Genomic DNA, 18,310 nt, shown 5'->3' on the forward strand with positions numbered 1-18,310 from the left:
TAATGAAAAGAGGAAAGCTAAAACGAATTGTGAGACTGAAAGATGCTATGGACGGCTATGTGGAGAGTGATGATGAAAAAGCTCTAAACAAATACTTCTGTTCTGTGTTCACTGAAGAAAATACTGGAGAAGGACGATGATTGGCTGGTAAAGGTATATATGAGAATGGAGTAGATGTTGCACGGTTCATGGAAGAACATGTTTATGAACAACTGAAGGTGGACAAAGCCATGCGACTAGACAGAATCCATTCCTGGATATTGAGAGAGCTTAGAGAGATTCTGGCAGGTCCTCTTAAAGATTTGTTTAATATATCATTGGAGATGGGAGAGGCTCTGCAGGACTGGAGAACAGACGATGTGGTCCATCTTCACAAAAGTGGCGAAAGAGAAGTGGGAAATAACAGACCAGTAAGCCTCACTTTGGTTATTAGAAAAGTAATGGAAGAGCTGCTGAAGGATAGTAAATTTCCTGGAATCCAATGGGTTACAAGATCCGAGGCAACAGGATCTTGTATTCATTGGCAAATCGTGCCAAATGAATTTGATTGAATTCCTTGACTGGTCAACCAGAAAACTGCATTGAGGATACGCGCTAGATGTAATCTACTTGAATTTCAGGAAAGCCTTTAACACGGTTCCTCATAGAAGGCTCTTCAATAAACTTGACAGGCTGAAGTTAGGACCCAAAGTGATGAACTGGATTAGAAACTGGTTGATGGACAGACACTAGAGGGTGGTGGTCAATGGAATTCACTAGAAGGAACGAAAAGTGAACAGCAGAGTGCCTCAAGGATCAGTGCTGGGGCCAATTCTGTTCAATATATTTGTGAGACATTGCCGAAGGGTTAAAAGGTAAGGTTTGCCTTTTTGCAGATACCACCAAGATTTGTAATAGAGTGGAAACCGCAGAGGGAATGGGTAACATGAAAAGAATGCATTACATTTTAATGGCCAAACAGACAAAAATGATGCATTTGGGGAATAGAAATCCAAGGAAGCAATATGTCCTAGAAGGTGAGAGGCTAATATGCACAGACAGGGAGCGGGACCTCTGAGGATCTTAAAGCAAGGTGGTGGCCATTGCCAGAAGGATGCTAAGCTGCATCAAAAGAGGCGTAACCAGCAGAAAACAGGTGCTGATGATCTTGTACAAGTCGCTAGTGAACACTCACCTGGAATATTGTGTTCAGTTTTGGAGGCCGTACCTTGCTAAGGATGTAGAAAGACTAGAAATTGTTCAGAGGAAGGCAATAAACATTATATGAGGTTTGCGTCATAAGACGCATGAGAACAGACTGGAAGACCTGAATATGTACAGCCTAGAGGAAAGGAGGGACAGGGGAGATATGATACAGACATTTAAATACTTGAAAAGTATTAATATAGAAACAAATCTATTCCAGAGAAGGGGAAACTGTAAAACTAGAGGACATGAGCTGATGTTGTGGGGTAGCGGACTTAGGATTAATGTCAGGAAATTCTTTTTCACAGAGAGGGTGATCGATGCCTGGAATGCCCTCCTGAGGGAGGTGGTAGAGACAAAAATTGTGACAGAATTCAAAAAGGACATGAGATGAACACAATTTAGAAAATGGATGGTATAAAAAGACCTCAAATAGCTACACGTGTGTGGATGTGTAAGTGATGCTTGGATGGCAACTCCAGCTGTGAAGAACTAAGGCTGGTGCTGGGCAGACTTTGTAGGTCTGTGTTCTATACATGGCAATCGAGTTTAGGATGGGCTGGAAAGGGCTTTAACGGCAATCCCAGTAGTTGGAACATAAGGACAGAGTCGGGAAGACTTCTGCGGTCTATGATCCAGAAATACCGAAGAAAGACCATGATCAAAGTATATAATATCACGTTCATTGTTGATTTAATCATGAATTGATAATGAATGCGACTCTTGGGCAGACTGGATGGATCATTCAAGGTCTTTACCTGCAGTCACTTACTATGAATAGTAAATCTAAGATAAATTCAATTAATTACAAAAATTATAGGATTATGTACAAAATTAGGACTAATACACCAAAAGGTATTTATTTTAAGTCTGAACAAAAAAAAATATTTCAAATAAAAACACACAATACACACACCTGGGTCCTGTCATACACCGACAAACAAAATATTTTCTATTTCCAGTTATGGTGAAATGCTCAAATATAGCAAGACTTCATGGGAAGCCTCTGACATTATGAATTTATATTTTAAAAAATTGTCAAAATTCCAAACATGTCTCCTTCCCTTCCTTTCAGTTACAAGCTGAAGAAGTTAATGACTGAGGAAGGTGATGGTCTTAAATACCAATCATCACCAATCAGAGAGCATGTCACGTTGGGTTGGTGAATTCCTATAAATGGCCCTGGAAAAAGTGAATTGATATTAGGCAACAGGACAAAAAATATCCTATATAATAAAACGCACCTCCAGCGTTCTGAAGCCGAGAAAGTGAAGCCTTCGTGCACTCTGTAAAGCTCCATCTCCTGAATTGACCGCACATAGTTCCGGGTACATCACCCGCAGCACTGACCAACTGCATGACAGCAGGACGAGGCCCCGCCCCTGCCGCCCTCGCCGCAACGCCACGTCCCCCCCAGGTCGGAGCGCACGAATGCTTCAAGGCTTCACTTTCTCGGCTTGCTGCCCTCACCGCAACGCCACGCCCCCCCCTCCAAGTCGGACCGCACGAATGCTTCAAGGCTTCACTTTCTCGGCTTCAGAATGTTGGAGGTGCGTTTTATGATATAGGATAGGGAGGAGTGGCTGGAGGGGGGGCAGGGGAGATAGGACAATTGCTGGGTGGCTGGAGGGGGGCAGGGGACACAGAAGAATCGCTGGCTGGCTGGAGGGGGGGCAGGGGACATAGGACAATCGCTGGGTGGCTGGAGGGGGGCAGGGGAGAGAAAAGCATCGGTGGGTGGCTGGAGGGGGGACAGAAGAGACACACTCGCACCCATCAGTCTCACTCTCACACACTCACTCTCTCTCTCTCTCTCTCTCACACACAGTCAAATCTCACATATACTCTCTCAAACATACACACTCCGAGGAAAACCTTGTTAGCGCCCGTTTCATTTGTGTCAGAAACGGGCCTGTTTTACTAGTGTAAGTATAAAATGATAAATTTAACCCTATATTATAAATGTAAGTTTTTATTTTGAAAAAGTCAGTCTCAGTATATTTTTACTGACTACAGGACTGACTCCAAAACCCTCTGCAAGAACTCCAGACTAACTGGAACTTGTGCATGCCAGGGGAAAAGCTCATGTTCCACACACATCACTAAAAGACCTACCAGACTTGGACATACACCAAAGAAGTATACTGTCAAGATACTCCATAAATGACTGGGCCCTGCCTCTGAATCCCAGACCCCACAGCCGTAGGGCCCCACTAGTAGTGAGTGCACCAGGTTCACGTACCAAGGACAATGGGGCAAGTCCAGCGCCACCCAGATAACGAGAGGATGCCTGGCTGCCTTCTGGAGGTCCTGCCACTCAGGCCCAGGCTGAACCAGTACATCAATCCATGCCAAATCAAACTCCCTCCTGTGGCTGAAGGGCCACTTCATATTCTGACACAACCATCAGGTTGAAGCACAGAGGGCTCCAGTAATCCACCAGGAGTTGAAAGCAGAGGAGTTCAGCTCCCATTCTTCTAGTTCCAGAGCATTCCAGTTGAGGACATTTGCCTGCACATTCTCCACCCCCAGGATGTGCACTGCCATCATTGCCAAGAAACGAATCTAAGCCCAACTACAAAGCCAGCCAGCCAGTTTCCAGTGCCTCCTCAATACTCCAAGTCCCCCCACTATGGCACTGTCCAACATCCCCAGGACCAGCTTTCCTTCTACAGGGGAAGAAACTCCCACAGCACTAAGCTAATGGCCCTCACCTCTACTACTACTACTATTTAACATTTCTATAGCGCTACAAGGCATACGCAGCGCTGCACAAACATAGAAGAAAGACAGTCCCTGCTCTTAAGAGCTTACAATCTAATAGACAAAAAATAAATAAAGTAAGCAAATCAAATCAATTAATGTGAACGGGAAGGAAGAGAGGAGGGTAGGTGGAGGCGAGTGGGTACAAGTGGTTACGAGTCAAAAGCAATGTTAAAGAGGTGGGCTTTCAGTCTAGATTTAAAGGTGGCCAAGGATGGGGCAAGACGTAGGGGCTCAGGAAGTTTATTCCAGGCGTAGGGTGCAGCGAGACAGAAGGCGCGAAGTCTGGAGTTGGCAGTAGTGGAGAAGGGAACAGATAAGAAGGATTTATCCATGAAGCGGAGTGCACGGGAAGGGGTGTAGGGATGGACGGTGTAGGTGACTGATGGACCATGAAGCTTCCATTCAGGAAACCTGCATGACATGACCCACGTAATGGGCTCTCCAGCCCTGCAGTCTTGCATCAGTGGTCAACATTACCCACTTGGAAGGAGGGGTTTAGAACCACCCTCTTGAGAAGATGGCAGGGAAATTCACCCAAGCCAAGATTCCAATGAAAGTCCCTGGAATGGGAAGATAAACATTTAACTCCTGGGACCAAGGGGCCCAAGGAGAAAGCAATGCCCACTGGAGTGGATGCATATGGGCCCTTACTCAAAGCACCACCGCTGGAATAACTTGTCCAGGTTAGCCTACCAGGGCCTCCACTATCTGGGAAAAGGCCCTCTGTAGCAGAAAGGCCTTAGATTGGAGACCCTCAAGATGGGGTCCCCAACAAAGGGCTCTGTCTGGGGCAAACCAATGAAACACAGTGATACAAATCGATGAGCTCAGTGAGCTCCCAAGGGTCCCCAAGCAGGGAAGCAGACAAGAAGAGGTCCCAGCCCTTGTACTGAAGTCTCTTGATGCTAAGGAATGGGTGTTCCCAGGGTCTCTGAGACTCCTGATTTCACGGATCATGGAGAGGATCAGTGGGAATCTTCAAGGTTGTGGGGACACCCCCACCCACAAAAGCTTGCTTAATACATTCTATAATGGCCTGAGGTCATTTCGACTCCAGGCTTTCACCAAAGAACCCCCATCCCTGTACTTTTCAATCTGAAACAGTCAGCTGGGGAATCCATATGAACCCCCATACACACACACTCCAACCGATCCACTCTCCACACATGCTGCTCCGCAAGATGGAGGCCACCGGGGTCCAAATGTGCTGCGCCTACAAATCTATTTTTGGAGCGATGAATGTGAGTGAAGTGGGAGGTTATAGAAGCTTGGTGTTTTAAGAGACAACCAATAAGGGTGGAGGTTGTGGCTTTTTAATACTATTTGAGAAAGTTGTTTATGGACATGTTGATGGTTATCTTACACTGCTGAAAACTTTAACATAACATTTTAAAAAAATGTTAGCAGCCCTGTGACAGGTAGGGCAATAGGAGATGAGAGCAATGCTGAGTCACTGGTTCTCACAGGCTTCACCAATGGCACCCAGCAGCTGAAAGCGCTGCCCCACCAGATGAGATCCATCTCTCACTTATCAGGACCTCCAAGTCTGACAGCTTCTTGTCTGAGTGGTGCTGCTCTGCTGTGCAACTGATGTGTTGGCTTTTTTTTTTTTAATAACTTTATTCCCCTAACAGTGGTTAAGGAAATAAAGCTTAATAGCTAACTGAATTCCTGTAATGCACTGTATAATAGTCGAAATGTAAAAGTGTCTTTCCCACCCAAAAGAGAGATACTGGATAGGAGGGGAGAGATTAGTAAGCTCGACTCAGGAGAGAGACCTTGGGGTGTTGGTGTCGGAGGATCTGAAGGTGAAAAAACAATGCGACGGCCGTGGCCAGAAGGATGATAGGCTGCGTAGAGAGGGGCAAAACCAGCAGAAGAAAGGAGGTGTTAATGCCCCTCTACAAGTCGTTGGTAAGGCCCCACTTGGAGTATTGTGTTCAGTTTTGGAGGCCATATCTTGCTAAAGATGTAAAAAGACTGGAAGCGGTGCAAAGAAAAGCTACGAAAATGGTATGGGATTTGCGTTGCAAACTGTACGAGGAGAGACTTGCTGACCTGAACATGTATACCTTGAAGGAAAAGAGAAACAGGGGTGATATGATATAGACGTTTAAATATTTGAAAGGTATTAATCCGCAAACGAAACTTTTCCGGAGACGGGAAGACGGTAGAACTAGAGGACATGAATGGAGGTTGAAGGGGGGCAGACTCAGGACTAATATCAGGAAGTATTTTTTCACTGAGAGGGTGGTGGATATGTGAATGCACTCCCGCGGGAGGTGATGGAGACGAAAACGGTAATGGAATTCAAACATGCATGGGATAAACACAAAGGAATCCTGTTTAGAAGGAATGGTTCTGTGGAATCTTAGCGGAGATTGGGTGGCGACGCCGGTAATTGGAAACAAAACGGGAGCTGGGCAGACTTCTACGGTCTACGCCCTGATCGTGACTGAATAGATAAGGGATGGGCTGGAGTGTAAATTTCAGAGGCTTCGAAGTTAGCTTCAGAACTTAGTTCAAGAACAGTACTGGGCAGACTTCTATGGTCTGTGCCCTGAGAAAGGCAAGGACAAATCAAACTCGGGTATACATATAAAGTATCACATACCATGTAAAATGAGTTTATCTTATTGGGCAGACTGGATGGACTGTACAGGTCTTTATCTGCCATCATTTACTATGTTACGATGATTTCTTTTTTTCCTTTCCTACCATTACTGCCTATAGTATAAGACAAAAGTGAGCTGACCAGGAACAACACACTTTTGCCTGTTCCCCTCAGGAGAGTTAACACTACCAATGAGAATCACAAATATTCACCTTCCTCCCTTCACCCCCACCCCCAGAGCAATAGAAGCATTATAATATCCTTAGGAATTATTAGAAAAGGAATAGAGAATAAAAGGTTTATGTTTGGCTGCCCCTGCACATTGAAGATTTCAACATTTCTTTTATAAAAAGTATATTCCGCACAATCTACAATCCTTGGTGGATCACAAGTACAACGTACATAATATAAATTTAAATGTCTCTAAGAAATAAATGCACAGGAGGCAGGCCTCTCTCAAAGACTACTCTGAAACAAGGGTGAAATATTTATTTACAGACTATGTGCTGGAAGGATGGAGATGAGGACAGTATCTGAATTCAAGAAAGCATAGGACAAGCTCAGTGAGAGGAAGGGTTTGTACATCTTAGTAACCGATGTGAATGAGTAGATTGGATAGGCTATATAGTCTTTATTTGTTTTTATTAATTATGTTTCTATGTAAGGCAGAAGAGCACCAGGGCACATGCTGCTGGTGCAGCCTACCCAGAAATGCCACAGTAGCTGCTGCCAGTAGAATATCAGTTCTTGATGTCAAAGCAAAGGTTAGATGCTAACCTGACAGGAAGGAGAATATGAGGATAACGGGAAAGGGTATGCTTACAGAGTAGAACAAGAAAGCAAAGGAAAGTAAAAACAATGGATAACAGTGTTTAAATTATAAACAAAAATTCCTTTGGGGGGGGGGCGAAGGGAGGAGTGGGCCTAGATTTCCTTCCTTTAGCTCCAGTTCAAATCAGAACCAGTGATGGGATTCTGACACCATGGGCCTTCATTCACAAGTATCTGGTGATTTTAACAGGCCCACCATCCCACTATTCCTACACCTGGGGATGGAAGCAGACCCAAGTCCAGGTGTCAGACACCAGGTCTCCTTACAGAACCCTTTAAATCCAGCTGTCCATGACTCTCTCTTCTCTCCCTCCCCCCCAGTGGCTGAGAACACTGCCACAACATTTCTAACCTGAATGCAGAAGACTTAGGGGTCCTTTTACAAAGGCACACTAACAGATTTAGCATTCACTAACAATTATATTCCTATGGGCATCTTAGCTTTTAGTGTGAGCTAAATCCATTGGAACTGCCTTAGTAAAAGGACCCTTTAATTTGGGGGATCAAACCATGGATGAGCTTCATGTGGCCACTGAACCATGAGATCTGATTTTTCTATTTTTCCACCACTAAGCATAGATACTTGATTACGCAAGTCTTTAATTTTCTAAAAACTCTGTATTAAAAAAAAAAATCAGTGTTCAAATTTATAACCCTACCAACAATCCATGTAATCCTGAGCAAAAATCAGTATCTCCTGTTGACTCAGATACCCACTAAAGCTGCTAAGCTCTCCAAGGCGAAGATCTTTACCCGCACACAAAATTAATAATGCAGGCAGTAAACCAAGATAAGCTAAACTATTACTTATGCAAAAACTTATTTTCTTTTGGTCCCATCATAGCATGCAGATCAAATATTTATACAAATTATTTTATTGCTTTAAGCCCTGTATCAGACATGAACGAACTATGATGGAATGCAGGTGAGCAATATTCTTCTAAATGGCAAAAAGTGTTACTTCCTCCTCCCCTTCCCTCACACCAGATTAAGAAAAACGTTTTCAACTACTTGTGTAAAACATGTTGAAACAAAGTTACCTATAAAACACCTGAACAAAAACATAGCTTAGCATAACTTCATAACAAGGTTCAAAGACATACAACAACCTAGGCAAATATAATTCATTTATACTCTGAATTCCAAACGACTACGATACTGTCAGGTGGCAAAAGAAAACAACGTCCTCCTACAACAGTACTCCGTATCAAATCTCCCACGGTCACAGCTTCCAAACCAAATCGACATCTAGCACCGCCCACACCCTTCATCCAGGAACACCTGTTATACCCACATTATACACAAGAAAAGGGTCTTCGAAGCCAACGTTAGGACTACCAGCTTTAACACGTAGCACCATACAAAACAGGAGCACAAACAGCATTCCACCACCCTTCTGAGATGGATCAGGCTCCCCACCGCACACTCCGCTCTTTGATGGAACCCCCGACATTTGCAGCCCTTACGATCCCGAGGACTGGGCGACAGCTCGCGATCAAAATTACACCAGAAAGCAGGAGTCCGAGAGAAGGTTGGGGGGGGGGGGGAGGATGAGGGAGTTGGGGAGTGGAAGACAAGAGATCCAGTGGCACTATCGCCAACTCCATCCTTATTTACCTGCAATTCGGTCCGCTCCACCTCCCACTGCGCTCTCTCCACCTCGAAGCGGGCCCACTCGTGCTGCAGAAAGTGAAGGATGCCCGGGATGCTGTACTGAGCCCTGGCTGCCGTGACGGCGCCCGGAGAAGGCGAGGGTGATAAGGAGGCCGCCGATGCCGGAGGTGGTACAGCTGAATCTCCAGCCTCCGCTAACGGCCCAAAGCCCTTCCCGCTGCCACCCGCCAACATCGAATTGTTGTTGTTATTGAAGAAAACGCCGGGCCCCGCCTGCTCGTCCATGGCCAGGCCGCGCTTGAGGGCAGCGCTCGGGGCGGCCGGGAAAACGGGAAAGCAAGAAACGTCTCAGTCCTGTCGGCACCACCGTTCAGCCTGTCACCTCCACCCGCCAGTCTCTCCGGCTCGTGCGCGCGCGCACCGCGCCGCCCACACTCAAACTCAGCTGAAAGCGCGGGGCCGCCAGTTGACGTCGGTAGCTCCGCCCCTACGACGACCTGATACTAGAGGAAGTCACGTGACACAGAGCGGCGTTACGGCCCCGGGGTCCCCCAATGCAAGTTGTTTCTTTCCCCGTCCCTCCTCAGCTTTGGTTTGTGTGGTTTTTTTGTAGGCGAAAGCAATTGGTCATATTTGTATTATTCATGTAACTCTACTATAATTATAATAATAATATAACTGTGTTCGTTTCCGGGTAATGGGGTGGGGCCTGGAGTAGTTATTGGCTTGCGCGACTAGATGTTAAACGCGAGGAGGGGTTGCTGCTGTTTGGTTCGTTTGCTAGTAGCTTTTAATAACGGGCATACCTACTGTGTAGTTAATTTCTGCCAGAGAAATTACTTATAATACAAAGCTTCCAGTTTGATGTAGGTTTCCAAAGAACAACCGCTTATCAAGTGTGTATGTGTTCAAAGGCGGCAACTGGCAGTAGATAACCTAACATACCAGACGTATTACAGCGTAGCTGCACATTACTCAGTTTCAGGAGGAAGATTTTAGTCTGGTCGTGAATTGCCTACGATTCATCATGGTGTATTATTATGCAGAAATGTTATTGCTTACTGTTATCACTAAGGAACCCAAATCAAGGTACAACGTACAACTCACGATAGATAGACTTAAGGACCCTGTTTACAAAACTGCGCTGTGGCCCTTGTTCTTTAAAGGTTATGAAACAGGTGGGAAATCAGGAGACGAAAGGCAAATTTTGGTTCCAAACAAGGCAACTTTATTGCTAGCAAGTGAACAGCACCGAGTAGCCTCGGGACACTGTGTGTCATAAATCATCTGACGCTTACATTTATACTTCCCTACTGGGCCTGCGCATTTGGCCCCTTACACGTCATACCTGTCATGCGCAGTAAACATTTGTAGTTCTTACAGTACAAAATTGTAGTCCCAGTACGTACACACGTCATAACACTGAAATGATACTGGCAAGAAAAACGAAACTTAGCAGCTTATTCTGTACACACAATGCTCCTTTCTAGCACAGGAGATAAGGTGCGGCTCAGGAATGCAGGGGGGTGTCAGCACCCTCCAAGGTCGCCTATTCAGATGGCGTTGCTACGTGCAAGCTGGTCTTGTATAGGCCTTGCAAACTACTGTTACAAGCTATATATCTAATAGCCCTGCATTCTGTCTGTACATTAGTAAACAGCAAACTTGTCTTGTTAGTAAACAGTAAAACTGGATAAGGCACAAATGTCCAGTGCAGTAATAAGGTGTGGCCAAACAGCCAAAAGCAGAGGTAGAGTGCATAAGTAAAAGTCCATCAGTAGGCACAAAACATGAGGTTGTCCTGTTGCTCAGTAGTATTCAGGTAGTACCGGCGTTCCACTCCTTCATTCCCCCCTTTTGATACTTGAACATCCATTCTGGTGGAGAGTATCACCTCCATGAACCCTGAAAAGGAAAGAAAGGACAAGGATAGTTAGCGAGGGAGGCAACAAGCGAGCCCTAAGCCCTTGCGCAGCCGTTGGTTGCTTCGCCGGGGTTGAGACGGAGGGCCCCTAGTGGAATCCCCCCCCCTTTGTAGCCGGTCTTTTGCTGGCACAAGGGTGATGGCCCATTGAGTGACTCAGGGGGTTCAAAGTGCACATCAGCCACAAGGTGCTTCATCGTCAGCTTCATCAGACTGGGGAATGGGGGAGTACATCTGGAGAGCCATAAGTTGGGCAGCAGCACGGCGGTCAGCGATGCTTTCCATGGTGGAGCGGAGACACCTGAAAACTAAGGGGAGAGACAAAGGTATTATTAGGCAAGACAGCAAGAACAGGCCACCCATGACGAGGAGGCCTTGCAGGCTCCCGGAGGTTGGGAGCCAGCTGGTGAGGGAGGAAGTCCAATCCCACGCACTGTTCCAGGTCTGGACGGGGACGTGGGCTAGTTTGACCATCCGGTCAGTTATCTCCCTGATGACATGGCTCTGGTCATCAATCTGTAAGCAGCAATTACTGAGGTTAAACTTGCCACACACCCCGCCCTCCTGGGCTAAGAGGTAGTCAAGAGCCAAGCGATTTTGGTAGACGGCGGTAATGAGCTTAGTGTTCTGTCGAGCTAGGATATTGAGGGCCAGGGCAGAATCGTTAGTAAGGATTTCGAGTACGGCCTGTAGGCGAATAATGCGATTCAGCATGTAAATAGGGGTGCGGTACCCGTATGTACCATCTTCAGCCCATGTGGCCGGTCCATAGTAGTGAATGATACGTTCAGGCGGCCACTCGTTGTCCTTCCAGTCTCCAATCTGGACTTTGGGCTTGATGATTGGGAAAGACCGTTTTCGTCGGGTAGGGTTATCAGGCCCCTTTTCCACGTATAGGGGGATTCCCAAAGTTTCGCCGACTTGTATGGGCAGAAGGAAAAAACTAGGTCGGACCGTGCCCAAGAGGCAGGTACCGTACCAGCGGGTCGGGAGTTGTTCATAGGCCCTGCGTCCGCAGATATAGTAGTAGCCCGCCGGGGCTACCCACTTGAGGGAGGCGTTCCCTCCGTATGTCCATGTCGTGTTCAAGGTGGGTTCTGTCCAGATAGGCTCCGGGGCGGGCAGGTTGTCCGTTTGCCACCAGGTCGTCCGGCTGCCATTATACTGAAGAACCCCCGTACAAGCAGAGTCTCCCACTGGTACAGAGTAACGCTTCGATGGCGCTCGACTAGCGCAGAGGGTACCTATGATATTTGTTCTCAGGGCCCATTCGTACGGCTTCGGCCGTTGGGGAAAGGTAATGTTAGTGGTGTTGAGTGCATCCCATGTGTGTTGTCGGATCTCTCTCGCTTCCCAGGGCCATTGTTCACCCATGTCGGTGCCTCCACAGACGAAACAGTTGGCAATTCCGAGGGAGAGGGCGATGTTTTCAGCCAAATTGAGGAACATATTTCGGGCTTCTGGGGAAATGGGGAATTTAGTCTCGGTCTGCTCAGCACGAGCAATTTCATCAAATACGTCTTGGTAGCCGACAACAGTAGTCTGGTAGTGCGTAGGAGGCTTCGTTTCGAGACTCTGATATATGGTAATATATGTCAACGGATCCATTCCTCCGCCGTCAATGCCGAGGCCCCACGTTCCTCTCCAGGGCATGTCGTGTCCTCGGATGGGCCAGTCTAGGGACACATAGTTACCAGAACCTCGACGAAATTCGCCCAGGCCGGCGCATCCGGCATATCCTCCTCCCGTATAAGCACATACTCGGTCCCAGCCCGAGGCTCGAGTGTCGCCGGCGCATGGGAGCCACACCCACGGGGAGCAGCATCTCATGTCTGGACTGAAGGGGCAGACATACTTGTGGTCCTTAACGTATGCCTCTCGCCAACTCTGGCTACCACACTTGCGAGACCAAGGGTGCTTGTCCATGGCGGCACAGACGTCGAAGGTGAGGGTTGCTACAGTTTGGATGCCACCGACAAGGATACGAGTAGAATTAATGTAATACAGAATGCCATCTCCCTCGACTCCCGGAGGTCCGGCCACATACGCAGGGAGTCCTACGCTGAGGGTGACATTGTAGTATCTTGGTTTGGTAGGGCTGTGGCAGATAGTGAGATTTCCTTGGAGGCATCTGTGGAACTGTTGGAGGCCATTCGGAGTGATGAGGGCACAAGTCGGGAGAAACTGGCAATCGCCTTCCGGGGGCTGCGTCTGGTGAATGAGGGTAGTGACTAGGTGATATCCTCCCTCTATACGGTGGCGCACGAGGCGCAAACATTCAGTGCAATTCAGGCTCAGGGTGGCAGGATGATAGCTCGGAACTGCACACAGGAGAAGGAAGATGGTCAGCATTATATATGTGGTGGGAGGTATCCGAGCTTTTGCAGCAAGAAGATAATGAGGCCCACGATGAAGGCTGCGATAAAGAGAGAGCCAAAAACGCAGTGGGTCCAGAAACTGAGTTCCTGTTGCTGGGCAGGCATGAATCTGGTGGTTCACGTCGTTCTTAGAGTCAGCCGTAATGGAGCGTCAGGATGTTGGTGCGCAGTCCAACGCTTCAGGGTGCTGCTAGTGGGAGCAGCAGGCTTCAATCGGGTCCAATGTATCCACACTGGGCTTCCTGCAATTTTAACAGCGGTGGAGGTCGTTAGGAGAACAAGGGAGGGCCCCTTCCATTTTGGCTTTAGGCAGTCAGATTCATCCCACTCTTTTACCCAGACCTCGTCTCCCACCCTGAACCTGTGCGTAGGATTGGTGAGGACCAAGGGAGCTACTCTTTCAGTGTACTGCTGGATGTCTTGCACTACCTGGTGTAAGGCTCTCATCTGTTTCACTAAGGAACTCTCACCCTGTATCTGCAAGGAGTCGGGAAAGGAGGGTAGTGGTGGTGGCCTAGCATACATCATCTCGTAGGGAGTAAGGCCGGTAGCCTTGGGGGTACACCTAAGATGCAGCAAGGCCAGTGGAAGCAGGTCGGGCCACTTGGCTTTTGCTTCTTGGCATAGCTTGGCTAGCTGGTTCTTCAGGGATCGGTTAGCCCTCTCCACTACTCCACTGCTTTGGGGTCTCCAGGCACAATGCAACTTCCAATCGAGACCCAGCCTTGTACTGAGTTGTTGTGTTACTTCACTAGCGAAGGCGGGGCCGTTGTCAGAGTTTATTTGCTTGGGGAGGCCGTATCTGGGTAGGATTTGATGAAGCAGTAGGGAGGTAACTTCTTTAGCCATTTCCGTTCTAGTAGGCTGGGCTTCAATCCATCCGGTGTAGGTACACACGGCGACGAGGATAGCTTTGTAGCCGCGCGCCGGGGGCATGTGTGTGAAGTCAATCTGGCACACGTGGAAAGGGCTGGTGCCTCGGAGAACATGTCCTGGCATAGGGCCGGGCCCCGTTCGAGGGTTGTTCCGGGCACAAGTCACGCATCGGCTGGAAGCGTTTTTGGTCCACAGGGATAGTTTGTTGATGTAGTAGGTCTTCTCAAGTAAGCGCCCCAGGGCGTCCCTTCCCAGGTGGGTGCGGTCGTGAGCCTCCTTGGCCACCGTCCAGGCCAAGGCTTCGGGTATCCATATGCGCCCATCCTGTAGTATCCACCAGCCATTGCGTGACTGTAGACCCTCTTGTTGGGCCCATTCCGTTTCTTGGGGGGTGTAAATAGGGGTCTCCGTAGGGAGCTGGACGACGAGTACGGGGTCAGGAGGGTGAGAGGAGTAGGGGAGCTGACTTGCCCTTTTTGCAGCGTCGTCTGCCCGCTGATTTCCCCGGGCGATAGGGTCCGTTCTTCCAGTGTGGGCCCTGCAGTGCATCACAGCCACCTTCTTCGGCTTCCATACCGACTCGAGTAATTGGCAGATCTCAGCGGCATTTGCAAGTCCTTTCCCTTCAGCTGTCAGAAATCCCCTCTCCTTGTACAAGGCTCCGTGCACCTGGAGGGTGAGGAAAGCGTATTTGGAGTCGGTGTAAATGTTGACAACTTTTCCTTCAGCCCACAGGAGGGCTCTGGTGAGGGCGATTAGCTCCGCTTTCTGGGCTGATGTTCCGGGTGTCAGAGCCATAGCCTCGATCACATGGTCCTCAGATACCACCGCATAGCCAGCTCTTCGAATTCCCTCTATCACCTGGCTGCTTCCATCGGTAAAAAGGGTGATGCCCCCTTGCCAGGGTTGATCCTTCAAGTCAGGTCTGCTCGAGTGCACAGTGGCCATTACCTCTTCACAGTCGTGGAGTGGTGGTTCAGGGGCCGGAAGGAGGGTGGCAGGATTGAGGTTGGTCGTGTCCAGGATCCGCACCTCCGGATTTTCGCACAGGAGGGCTTGGTATTTGACCAATCGGGAGTTGGTCATCCATCTGGGTCCGTGGCTCTCGAGTAGGCCGCGGATGGTGTGGGGTGTGGTCACAAAAAGTGTTTGGCCGAATGTGAGTTTATTGGCCTCGTGTATCAGGAGACAAGCAGCCGCAATGCTTCGTAGGCAGCCCGGCCATCCTCGTGCCACGTTGTCCATGCTCTTGGAGAGGTATGCTACAGGGCGTTGCCAGGTACCGACCAGTTGGGTGAGGACTCCAAGTGCCAATCCCTTCTTTTCGTCGATGAACAAGTGGAACGGCTTAGTCACATCTGGCAGTCCGAGCGCTGGTGGAGCCGCAAGGGCATCCTTAAGGTCCTGAAGGGCTTTCAGTTCGCTTTTCTCCCACTGGAGATCCTGGCCCTCGAGTTCAGGCCCCTTCAGCTTGGCATCCAAACTGTGGGTCAGGATAGCAAAATTGATGATCCAAATGCGGCAATATCCAGCGGCTCCGAGGAGTGCCCGTAATTCCTTCTTGTTTGCAGGAGTGGGTTGGTTGCGAATAGCTTGGGTTCGGGGGATACCGAGCCTTCGGGTTCCTTCTCGGAGGCGAAACCCCAGATACTCGACTTCGATCTCGCATATCTGCGCCTTCTTGCGACTGGCCCGGTACCCCTGGGCTTCCAGGGTCTTCAAGAGGTAGAGTGTAGCTTCAGCACATTCGGTGTACGTTTCACGGGCCACCAACAGGTCATCCACGTATTGGACGACCGGCCCATACTCGTCCTGATACGTCTTCAGGTCCTGGGCGAGTTGGTCGCCGAAGAGGGTAGGCGAGTTCTTGAACCCCTGGGGAAGACGGGTCCATGTATATTGCTGCTTGGTTCCCGTCTGCAAGTCTTCCCACGTGAAGGCAAACAACTTTTGGCTGTCGACAGCAAGAGGGATGGAGAAGAAGGCGTCCTTCAAATCAATGACACTGTACCACTTGGTCTGAGATGGCACTTGGGCTAGGATGGAGTATGGATTTGGTACGAGGGCAACTATGTCGGCTACCTGGTTGTTGACTTTCCTCAGGTCCTGGACGGGTCTGTACTCGGATGTTCCTGGTTTCTTAACGGGCAACAATGGGGTGTTCCATGCGGATCTGATTGGTTTAAGGACTCCCTGTTGAAGGAGTTTCTGTAGATGTGTATGCATACTATGCCGGGCTGCATAGGGGATGTGGTATTGTCCTTGGTTGACAACTTGAGCATTTGGTTTGAGCTCAATCCAGATGGGGATAGCGTTAACGGCCAGTCCGCCGGGGTTCAATTCTGCCCATACATCAGGCACTTCATCCATTATGGCTCGCCTCTGCTGGGCGAAAGGGGTGTTCTGGTCGTAACGGCAGTCGCCGGGTCCTACAGTTGGGGGAACGTGTAGTCTCCATTCTTCTCTTACTGGACAGATAAGTGTCACTGGCCGATCTTCAAAGCGAGCTTCCACTTCACCCGTAGTCTTGAACTTCAAGGTGGCCTGGAGCTTACAGAGTAGGTCTCGACCAATCAAGGGGACCGGGCATCCAGGGATGTGTATGAACTGATGGGACACCATCGTCCCTCCGATCTGGACTTGGCGCTCTTTGAGGAGGGGGGCCGCAAGGGATTTCCCGGAGGCTCCCACAATTGGTATAGTTTCTTTCGTGGCTGGGGCTATGGCAGTGGTGATAACAGATCGCTGGGCCCCCGTGTCTAGTAAGGCCTTCATAGATTCTGTCCCCACCCGAATTTCCACCAGAGGGTCAGTGGGGACTCTGCCCTCCCGGTTTCTTCATGCTGTGCTGTCTCGGGTAGCGTCCACAGCCATCTGCCATTCCCTCCGGTCATCCCGTCCTCTCTCTCTTCGGCCCCTTCCACGGCCTCGCCTAGGGGCCCCCGTGCGGTCGCCGGTCTCCTCCTCTCTCTGCCGGTCCCATGATTCCTCTTCTCTCTGGTTGTCCCGTATCTCCTCTGGACAATCAGCCCACCAGTGTCCTTCTTGTCGGCAATTTGCACACTGGTTACGCCCTATGGGGGACCGCGTTCCTCTTGTTCTCCTGCCCCTCCCCTTTGGTCTAGACCTCATTCGTTCTTCCAGCACCGTGGCCAACACATCTGCCTTCTCCCGCATCCGTCTGGTCGATTCCTTCCGGGCCTCCACCTTCTCCTCCTGGTCGCGATATCCGAATACGCGATCAGCTATAGCTTTCAGTTGGCTTAGGCTCATCCCTTCGAACCCCTCCGTTCTCTGTAGCTTTCTTCGTATATCCGGTGCTGACTGGCTAACAAAACTCATAACCACGGTTGGGAGGTTCTTAGGGTCTTCGGGATTTATCGGGCTGTGCCTTCTGAATGCTTCCATAAGTCGTTCAAGGAAGTCCCCTGGACTCTCGTCCTTTTGTTGGACTACACTGTGGATTTTTCCCATGTTGGTAACCTTCTGCTTCCCCTTCTTTAAGGCGGCCAGGTACGCCTGCTGGTATCGGCGGATAAAGGTTTGGCCTTCAGCGGTTCGGTAGTCCCACGTAGGGGCAGCGATGGGCGCCTCCGTTTCTATTAGGTTCTGTAAATTGGCATGGGCCGGATTCGCATCCCGGATGGCTTGCTCCATATTTTGTTGTAAAAGGCGGCGTTCTTCAGAGGTCAGGATGTGGGCGCTCAACTGCCTAAGGTCTGCCCAAGTTGGATTATAGCTGTATATAATGCCTTCCACCAGCTCTATCAGCTGCTCGGGTTTCTGGTCGTAGGACGGCCCATGGAATTTCCAGTTATACAAATCGGCACTTGAGAAGGGAACGTGGCTATAAACTGTTGATTCGATGGGCTGGCCCCCCCCTTCCGCCGGGTTAGGGGTATAGGTGGTGGACTGTCGAACTGGGAATAAGTGGGAGGTTCCCCCTTTTCGGTTGGACGGAAGGGCCTGGGCCTGTTGCGGACTCGATTGGGGGAACCGAGTAATGTTCTTCACAACCCGTTTACTCTTCCGTGTGGTTGCGAGGCCAGGTGACTCAGGTGAGGCTGGGCGGGACGTCTCCCCGGCATCCGACTCTGACCCGGAAGTCTCGGCGTCAGCGGG

At 49.3% G+C, this 18,310-nt stretch overlaps 1 protein-coding gene and 1 long non-coding RNA gene across 4 annotated transcripts in view; one reads left to right on the forward strand and one right to left on the reverse strand.

Annotated features, from left to right (window-relative positions):
• The window catches only part of STRN (striatin), a 370,558-nt gene extending 361,125 nt beyond the window's left edge, over positions 1–9,433 (reverse strand). For 2 of the 3 annotated variants that reach the window (XM_030196411.1, XM_030196410.1), the window contains exon 1: positions 9,014–9,433. In XM_030196411.1, coding sequence (XP_030052271.1) covers positions 9,014–9,295 — 282 coding nt within the window. In that variant the 5' untranslated portion in view covers positions 9,296–9,433. The remainder of the gene's footprint in view (positions 1–9,013) is intronic. The other variant, XM_030196412.1, reaches the window with a different exon arrangement.
• Positions 577–11,600, forward strand: LOC115465724. Its single transcript, XR_003941452.1, has 3 exons — positions 577–690; positions 4,069–4,072; positions 11,589–11,600. It is a non-coding gene; the product is annotated as an uncharacterized LOC115465724 (long non-coding RNA).
• The last annotated feature ends 6,710 nt before the right edge of the window (positions 11,601–18,310 follow it).

This window comes from Microcaecilia unicolor, chromosome 3 (assembly GCF_901765095.1).
Source record: "Microcaecilia unicolor chromosome 3, aMicUni1.1, whole genome shotgun sequence".
Lineage (NCBI taxonomy): Eukaryota > Metazoa > Chordata > Amphibia > Gymnophiona > Siphonopidae > Microcaecilia > Microcaecilia unicolor.